This window comes from Lemur catta, chromosome 1, assembly GCF_020740605.2.
Source record: "Lemur catta isolate mLemCat1 chromosome 1, mLemCat1.pri, whole genome shotgun sequence".
NCBI lineage: Eukaryota > Metazoa > Chordata > Mammalia > Primates > Lemuridae > Lemur > Lemur catta.
The window spans coordinates 223,950,452-223,960,614 of NC_059128.1; the positions used below are offsets into that span (position 1 = coordinate 223,950,452).

The window sequence follows — 10,163 nt, forward strand, 5'->3', positions numbered from 1 at the left end:
GCAGGGGAAACCAGATGGGAAGTGTGGTTTTATATCAATGGGTTTTCTTTCCCTCGAGGAAGGAGGAAAATCCTTTTAAGAAGGATCATTTTTCAGGGCCAAAGCAGCCTCTCAGACTCCTGCATGTGCAGTAGGCAGGTCCAACTGTGCTGGAGGAGGCTGGTGGAGAATTCAGGACCGGCCGCTGCTCTAATTATAACCATGCTTCTCACCCAAACCCATCACTGGCTGAAGCAGCAACTTGTGCAAGTGACAAGCTGTCCTGCTTCTGTATCTCCTATTTCTTGTCATGACAAGTAAGTGGCTGTCCTCTCTTAGTCCTTGTCTTTTCCAGGTGGCTGGGAAAGGGAGAGTTTGTAATTCAGAAATTGGGCAGGGATGTAAGTCCAGTGAGAGAGAATTAGAGGTGGTAGAAGGCTTAGCTATCATTTAGCCCAACTTCCTCTTTTTACAGACAAGGAGACAGAGGTTCAGAGACGGTAAATTGTGCATCCAAGGTCACACAGTTCGCTAGCGGAAGAGCCAGAGGAAAGAAAGACCCAATCAGTTCTTCGAACTCCCAGTCTAGTGTTCTTTATCTTATCTTCTTCAAATAAACTCATTCAGCTATCTTCTGAGGAAAGAAAATATAGAATCCTGAATTTATTAATTTCTAAGAGTGTGATTTTGACCAAGTTACTTAACCAGTCTCTCAGTTTTCCCAGTTATGAAATGGAAATGATAACACTTGGTGTGACTACATGGATCTGTGTTAACATATTAATTAATGCAATAATATGTTAAATACATAAAGCACATGAATGTCTATCCCATACCAAGTGCTCCATAATGTTAGCTGTTATCTGAATGTATTTGAATGTATTCTGACTAAAACAAGATATGCTAAATCCTGTTGTAATTAACAGTCACTGAATTCCCCTTTCCCCCGGATTCTTCGATGCCTGTAAGTCCATGTAGGTACACTTATTTGAAGTAAGCAACTGACAGTTGGAAATTGTAAAAATTTTCTGTATTGATCTTGTATTTCAAAACTTTGATGAACTCATTTATTAGTTCTAATAGTTTTCTTGTGGATCCCTTAGGATTTTCTACATAGAAGATCATGCTATCTGTGAATAGAAGTATTTTTACTTCTTTCCAGTTTGGATGCCTCTTACTTCCTTTTCTTGCTGTACTGCCTTGCCTGGAACTTCTAACACTGTGTTTAACAAGGGTGGTGCGAGTGACCATACTTGACTTGTTCCTGATCTCAGGGAGAAAGCATTTAGTCCTTCACCAATAAGTATGATAGTACCCGTGGATTTTTATAGATGGCGTTTATCAAGTTGAAGGAGAGGAGTTTTTAGTTTGTCCTAGTTTGTTGAGTGTCTCTGTTACGAAAGGTGTGCAGTGTTGTCAAATGCTTTTTCTGTGCCTATCAAGATGATCGTGTGATTTTTGTCCTTTATTAATATTGTGTATTACATTGATGGATTTTTGTATGTTGACTCAATCTTCCATTCCTGTGGATAAACCCCACTTAGTCATGGTACATAATTCTTTTTACATGTTGTTGGGTTACATCTATATTCAGAAGAGATAGGTTGAATACCTCTAATCTAAAATCCGAAATGCTTTAAAATTCAAAACTTTTTGAGCACCAACTAGACACCACAAGAGGAAAATTTCACACTTGACCTCATGGGACCGATCATAGTCAAAATGTAATCAAAACTTTGTTTCATGGGCAAAATTATTTTAAATACTGTATAAAATTACCTCAGGCTATGTGTATAAGGTATATATGAAACATACATGAATTTCATGTTCATTTTATTTTATTTTTTTCCCCTCGACACAAGGAAACAAGAATTTCATGTTACTTGGGTCCCATCCTGGTCCCAGGCATTTTGCATAAGGAATACCCATCTGTAGTCTGTAGTTTGCTTGTGATGTCTTTGTTCAGTTTTGGCATAACAGAATACCTGAGACTGGGTAATTTTTAAACAGAGATTGATTTCTTACAGTTCTGAAGGCTGGGGAGCCCAAGATGGAGGGGCTTGAATCTGGGGAGCGCCTTTGTGCTTTGTCATCCCTGGTGGAAGGGCAAAAGAATGACAGAGCAGTGGCGGGGAGGGAGGGCAGAGGAGGAGGAGGAAAGAGAGGGAAGAGGGAGAAAGGAAAGGAGTGGAAGAAAAGACTCAAACTCATCTTTTAGCAGGAACTAACTCCTGAGATAACTAACCCACTCCCAAAGCAATGACATTAATCTATTCATGAGGGCTCTATTTATTAATGATCATCTCTTAAAGTCTCACCTCTCAACGCTGCTGCATTGGGGATTAAGTTTGAACACATGAACTGTGGGGGACACATTCATAAGCTCTATTCACAGCATTTCTATTCCTTGTTGAGATTTGGTACTTTGTGTCTTCCTTGGAATTGTCCATTTCATCTAATTTGTTGGCATTCAATTATTCACAATATTTCTTTATAATGCTTTTGGTAGTGAAATACCCTTTTAGTCTAACAATTTCTGTTTTCTTTTGGTCAATTTAGCTAGTTTTGTCATTTTGTTGATCTTTTCAAAGAACCAGATTTTGGTTTTATTGATTTTTCTCTATTGCTTTTCTTCTGTTCTTTCATTTCTGCTCTAGGCTTTATTTCCTTCTTTCTGCTTTCTTTGGACTTAGTTATTATCTATCTCACATAATGATTATTATGTATTTGTCAAGTTTCCCAAAGAATCTTGTTAATTTCTATTTCATATATTTTGAGTATATGTTATTAAATGTATACAAGTTCAGAATTAGATCTTTCAGATTGTTTCTTTTGTTATACTTTATTTCTAACAAAGGGTTTTGCTTTAAAGTTTATTTTGGTAGATATTAATAAAACTATGCCATCTTCTTTCCTTTTTAAAAAAATTATTGATTTGAAACCTTCCTTTTACATTTTTTTAAAATTTTATTTTATGTTTAGAGATGGAGTTTCACTTTGTTGCCCTGGCTGGAGTGCAGTGGCTTGATCATAGCTCAATGCAGCCTTGAGCTCCTGGGCTCAAGTGAGCCTCCCAGCTCAGCCTCCCAGGTAGCTGGGACTACAGGCGGGAGCCATCATGCCTGGCTCCTTCTCCACTATGTTTGGAGAAGACATTTTGTATGCTTTCCATCCTTTTAAATTTATTATTTTTGTTCAGACACAGTAAAAAAAAGGAAAAAAAATTAAAAAACAAGTTTATTATTTTATGGCCTCAAATGCCTTTTATCAAAAACATTTTCAATGTCATTTTTTAAGTTTTAAAATTTTCTCCACAGGTCTTAGTTTTCTTTGTTAATTCCTAGATATCTTAAATTTTTTATTGAGAGATACTTGTTTTATTAATTTTCTTTATTATTGGTGTTGAGAAATGCTATTAATTTTGTTGGTTATGTAGCTGGAAAATGTGCTAAAATGTCATTCTAAAAGTTTGATTTTGTTAATTTTCCTAGATAATCATCCCATCTTCAAAAATCTGTTTTACCCTGTTCTGTGCCTGTTTTTATACCTCTTACTATGTCTGGACTGTTGAACTATGTTAAAACTAATGGTGATGATGATTTCTCCTCAAATTTGGACTGAAAATCCCTTTTTAAACCCCCCAAACATAAAGACTGGAAATAAAATGTAAGTTTATAACCTTCTGTCATCAACAGTGGATGACCCCAAAAGCCACTGTCCCTCTTTTAAAAAGTCCAAGACAGCTTTGGGAAGAGGGAATTTTGGAGTCTTATTGGCTAAAGGACTAGGAAGACATCTCCCCAGAGAGGATTGTGAGGCTGATTGTATAGTGCTGAGCTATATGTGGAAAACTCTAGTTATTACAACATTTTCACGGAAATCAAAGAGACAAAGACCCAGACATTTGGGTTAAAAACCAAAGGAAAGAAAAGAGTAATATATAAGATGCGAGAAGATCTCTCTTCTAAATGGTCTGGTATTTATTAGTACTTTGATCAGAGAGGTCCAAAGTCTACCATATTGGAGGTATTCTGGAATTCCAAGCCGTCTCTTAGACTTCAAAGCTTTGGCTCATCATACTGGACCAGGCTTGCCTAGGAGATAGACCTACAGCTGGAACAGCAAGGGTGCTGATAGAAGAACCCTATCCTTGTATCTGGGACCCTGTGGGTGAGAGATACTGACACAGACAGTGGAAGGAACAGGATATCTCATCCTCATCAGGAAAACTGTACATTTCCATGATTTGGTCTATGTCATAAGCATCAGGGTACAAAGCAGGAACAGAGGCCACCAGCCTCTCCAACTGAAGATCCTGCATTTGGAAATCACTTGTGGGACTCTCAGTGAAGGTACACCCACATGCCCGATTGGAAGGATCAAAAGACTGAGGTGGAAAATAGCTGCAGTAATCTGAAACCACAGGAAAAAAAGAGTAAGGATTGGTGACTATTCTGGATGAAGTGGGCATATTCATCATTGGAAGAATCTGGTTTGGTTGCTCTGATGATTGCTGTTGCTGCTGCTGTTGCTGCTTCTGCTGCTGCTTCTTCAATTTGAATCGTCTGTTCCTGAACCAAACCTGGGAGTTGGGGAAGAGGGGAAATTGTGGTCTATTTATGGAGAATTCATTTGACAGACAAATTATGACCCTCATGTCCTCCTCTCCAAGTCACCATGACAGTGGCTTCTGCAAGAGCAGAATGGAGTGAATAGGAGGGATGATGAAGATCAGGACTGGGACCCCAGGAAGGAAGGAAGGAAGGAGTGTGTTTCAGAGGTTGTGCTGGGGCGTCAGGACAGGGTCCTGAACTCTAGAGAAGAGAGGTTAGTTCAAGGATCCAAGCAGAGGTGGGGAGTTTGAACTGAAGGATTTCCAAGGATTATTTTAGGCAGCCTCTACCATGAGGAATACTCCAACAAAAATGTTATGGGCTTTAGCAGACTCAGAGGTCAGAGGGAGTTATTTCTGTTTTGGTAGTGTTATGAATAAACAGATTACAGGGTTTTGCTTGAAAAGGCTAAGGAGTTTAACTGGATGAAAGCCCTTCCTCTATTTGAGCTCTATAGTATAAGTGTTAAAAAAAACAATATTTTTGGAGTTTTAATTCTAGTTATACTACTTATTATCTCTGTGACCCAGTCATTTTGCCTCAACCTCAATTTTTTTCTAATTGTTCAAACTGCATAATAGTGAGGCCAATATATGCAATGTACCCAGTCCAATACCAGTTCAGTAGGTGCTCAATAAATGAAATGCTGTTACTGTGTTAGGGAGGGAATTTGTAGGTTGAACAGTAGACTGTGGTTTGGATGGGGTAGCAAGGGGATCAGACCTTCACTGTTGTCTCTGGCAGGTTGAGTTCCAAAGCTAGTTCCTTCTGGCGATTTTTATCGGGGAACATGGTCTGGGCAAACAAAGCCTCTAACTTTTCATACTGTTCTTGAGTGAATGTGGTACGTCCCTGGTGTTGCTTTGATGTTGCTGTAGGGCAAAGATAGAAACGGGGTGATTACACTTACACTACAGATGCCCCCCAACCCCCCTCCAAAAAAACCCCACAGCTGTAACCTCCCACACCTTCCCTCCAACTGGGCTTAGGATCCAGAAGATAGAGATCCCAGATCCCGACTCTGAATAGCTGAGCCCTGTGTAACAATGTTCAGTCCTCTGTTTTCTGAAATTTAGTTTGTCCTGTTTAGGAAATGGGTTACCTCTTCAATTTTCTCCATTCTCAGTCTGTTCACTCTGGAAACTGGCTCCCTTGAATTTCAGTTTGGCCTGTACTTTAATGTTTTCTGTTTTACTTTTTCTCTGGTACTCAGTCTTTCTAGTCTGCCTAACCTCAGGACAGTTGACAGCGGCTTCCCTCTTCTCAACCTCTCTTTCACACACTGTTTCTTCTAGAAACCAGGAATAAACTTCATATCTCTGCACCTGAGTATAACACACTCTTCAGAATGAGTCTTCTCTCTTCATTTATTTATTCAGAAACCCAGTCCATCTTGTCTGGAAAATGGGCTTTTTCTTTTACAGATTTCTGAAGCTCTATCCACTCTTTTGGGAAAGGGGTCATAAGAAATGAAATATAACTAAAAATGTAGGAAATGTTGAAAAATTATAGAATATTTTAAAAAATGGAAATGAAGAAGACATGGAATTTTTCTTTAAAAAAAATGGAATTATCAAAATCAGCTAAAAAGGAACTATGGATCCTGAATAGACTGATAACCACACACAAACACAGGTAAGTTATGGAATTCAAGACAATGCTGTGCTTATTCTCCTGTTATATACTCCATTTCAATAAAAGGAAAAGGGATCTTCACTTGAGCCTCACTTCCTCACTTCTTGTACTTAAAGTTCATAATACCAATGCCAAAACCAGGCAAGCATAAATACTAAAAAAGAAAAACCAAAACTATAGGTTAATACCACTTATGAACATAGATGGAAATAACCTATATAAAGTATATTTAATCCCATTTTAAATGCACATAATTCTATACTTACCATCTTATTTTTGCAGTTCATATATATGTATTTGAAATCAAATATATACAAAATTTAGAAATATTGACCTTTTTCTGTTCACATTTAATAAAACTATTCTGTACGAACTCTGTTTACCTTAAATAGCTATATCTTTGGTACCCTGAGCCTATTCTTTTAACTATTAATAAATAACATGGTTTTACCAAGCACATAATCTTTACTTTCAGATGAGTAGTTTGTGATAAAAAATAAGTACTTTTGGAATGTGTTTATGGAATGCTATTACTGGGAATTTTGTTCTAAGCCACAAGAAACTTATTTATAGAATATGAAGATAGCTGTTTTTCCCTTACATTCATCCTATAGGGGTAGGTTTGTGATTTCCACAGCCTAATTATTTACTGTAATTTGTTTTAAAATAACAAATTGATTTATTCATTTCTTTGGATAAATATATGCAAACAGTACAAAATTGACACCACCTCCATTCCTCAGCTACCCAACTACTCTCTAGAGCTGTTCTATTCAATACAGTAGCCACTACTCCAAATGACTGTTTTTATATATATATACATATATATATTTTTTTTACACATTCAGAGAAACTTCTCTAGTAATGAACTATAGAAATGATCCCTGAAAGTATAGTCTTTCCAAATGACTATTAAGCATGAGAAATGGGGCTGGTTCCACCATTTTATTAAATTTTAATTAATTTAAATTTAATAAACTGATACGTAATCCAGTTTGGGGGAAGCATTTTAGTATGCCTGCAACAACTTGGGTATGTGAAACTACTTTTTCAACTGTAAATTTTATGAAATCCAAATGCAGATCAAATATTTCTGATGAAATTAGCATCTAGATTGAGATATACTCTTAAGTGTAATGTATTCACTGAATTCCAAAGTCTCGATCTGAACAAAATAATGTAAACCATCTCATTGGACTATATTTTGTCTGTTTAACAAAAAGTGTTTACAGTTTGTTAGTATGCTATATTCAATTACATATACATTGTCTAATTACGTATCAAAAGTAATGGTAAAAGCTTTAAACTTACCTATTGGTGTATATCCAAACACAACATATAAAAGTAAATTAAATAAACAAAAAGCTTATAAATGATAAAGGAAAAGATTAATTTTTGTGTGCTTTTAGATTTTTACATTCTCTTGAATCATTGTTAGCTTGCTTCTGTAAAATATCATCCCTTTAAGTAAAACTAACAACTTTACACTAAGCGTTATACCCATATCTTGATGTAATAACCAGTCTTTTCTGACAACTCCTTTTTTGGCTTTTTCAGATGGATCTGGGAGCTGTTGGTTGGTTGTCACTTCCCACTTCTCTGCGCATGAAGACGCAGAAGGAAGTCGGCAAGACATCACCAAGGCTGCAGAGGAGGAGAACCCCCAAACGTTAACAGGTACACACTGGAAAGATCAGCAGACCATTCTGAGAAAAGCATCTGAAACTGAGAGCAGTTCTGCAGCCTCCAATTTGTAAGTGAGTGCAAAGAACCTAGGTACAAAACTAGTAGAAATAAGGGAAAAACTGCATTTGTATTCTGCTGGGAGGGACTGCTGAACACAAAATAAACAATACAGACAAAAGGAAGGAACGGTTCAGATAAGAGGCAGATTTCTGATAACTTCAAAAAGCAACAAAAAAGGAAACTCTAGAGCTGAAAATCTTCCTAACCCACTCTTCACTTTTTAAAGCACAGGAAAACTCGTTTCACAAATAAAATGCACAAAAGAGAGGATCACGGTAGTAGTAGTAGTAACAATACTCCAGCAACAGACAAGTGAGACATTGAGCTACCAAGAATGGAGAGTAAACCATCTCAAATCTGATAGTCTGGATATGCTGGCTCAGGCCTGTAATCCTAGCAGTTTGGGAGGCTGAGGCAGGAGGATTACTTGAGTTCAGGAGTTCAAGACCAGCCTAAGCAAGAGTGAGATCCCGTCTCTACCAAAAATAGAAAAAATTAGCCAGGCATGGTACCACACGCTTGTAGTCTCAGCTATTTAGGAGCCTGAGGCAGGAGGATCATTTGAGCCCAGGAGTTTGAAGTTGTAGTGAGCTATGATGATGCCATTGCATTCCACCCCAGGTGACAGAGTGAGACCCTGTCTCAAAAAAAAAAAAATCAATTATGATAAACATACAAGGTATTTAATCCCTTCTAAGTGGTCTATTTTTATTTGAACCTTGTAACTACCCACCATGAGGGAAAAGACAAGGGGGCTCCCAAGAGAAGAGGGACAAACTAGAGAGAGGGCACAGAGAAACCGTACTTTCTGGAACTGACTTGAGCCTGTGGTATCGAGTACTTGCTGGAATCACCCTTGTTAATTAAAGTGTGAGGCTGAAAACTCACAAGGGACATTGTTTTTCAGGGCACTATGAAAGGGAAAATTAGGTTACAGAATGATCACATATGGACAACTCCCAATTATACCCCAGGAAAACTCATGTTCACATGGGCAAATTTCTTCTTGAGATTTAAGTGTATATACATGCTGTGTCTTCTCTAAACCTAAACCTATTTTCCGTTCAATAAGCTCAAGGAATCTATAGTATGCAAGTTGTACTATGGAAAAATTTTTAACCAGTAATCTCTGAATCATATATGTTTAATAGTAGAAATTTTTCTTTTAAACTACATTTTTCTGCTCTCCTCCAGGGTGCCAAAAGGAAAGGTTAAGGGGAAAAAGGTAGCTTTGACCCCTGCTATCAGGAAGAAGCAGGAGGCCAAGAAGGTGGTAAATCCGTTGTTTGAGAAAAGGCCTAAGAATTTTAGCACTGGATGTGTCATCCAGCCCCAAGTGACCTCACCTGCTTTGTCAAGTGGGCCCACTACCTCAGCTGCAGTGACAAAGAGCTATTCTCTATAAGCAGCTGAAAGTGCCTCCTGCGTTCAACCAATTCACCCAGGCCTTGGACCGCCAAACAGCTGCTCAACTGCTTAAGCTGGTCCACGAGTACAGGCCAGAGACAAAGCAAGAAAAGAAGCAGAGACTGTTGTCCCAGGCTGAGAAGAAAGCTGCCAACAAAGAGAATGTCCCCACTAAGGGACTATATGTCCTTTGAGCAGGGATTAATACTGTCACCACCTAGGTGGAGAACAAGAAGGCTCAGCTGATGGTGACTGCACGTGACATGGATTTGTCGAGCTGGTTGTCTTTCTGCCTGCCCTGTGTTGCAAGATGGGGGTCTCTTACTGAAGACAAAGGATCTCTGGCTAACCTAGTGGAAACTGTCAGAACCAATTATGACAAGAGATACGAAGGGATCTGCTGTCACTGGGGAGGCCACATCCTGGATCCCAAATCTGTGGCTTGCATTGCCATGCTGTAAAAGGTAAAGGCTAAAGAACTTGCCACTAAACTGGGTTAAAGGTACACTGTTGAGTTTTCTGTATATAAAAATAATAAAAATTCTCATTTGAAATAAAATTAAGCCATACTTTTGTAAGAAGGTCATCGTGAACACATTACATAAATTCTTCACCTCAGTCCCATCAAGCTTACAAAGGGAAGGCTAAGAGTATCTACTTTATAATAGTGTTTGTAAATGTATTACATGAGTATTAATGTAAGGGCATTAATGCAAATCACTAGAATAATGTGGGGCACATTGTATGCACAATATAAATGTTTTCTTTTATTAATCTTATTTT

At 37.9% G+C, this 10,163-nt stretch overlaps 1 protein-coding gene and 2 pseudogenes across 1 annotated transcript; 1 reads left to right on the plus strand and 2 right to left on the minus strand.

The window, feature by feature from the left end:
- Positions 1-21: 21 nt before the first annotated feature.
- On the plus strand, positions 22-9,910 carry LOC123642008 (annotated as a pseudogene).
- Positions 3,975-7,731, minus strand: ARGFX (arginine-fifty homeobox). The gene is given in 4 exon segments (XM_045558716.1): positions 3,975-4,036; positions 4,039-4,561; positions 5,316-5,464; positions 7,728-7,731. Coding segments are annotated over 4 exon segments (738 nt in total).
- On the minus strand, positions 7,042-7,127 carry LOC123631026 (annotated as a pseudogene).
- Positions 9,911-10,163: the final 253 nt, after the last annotated feature.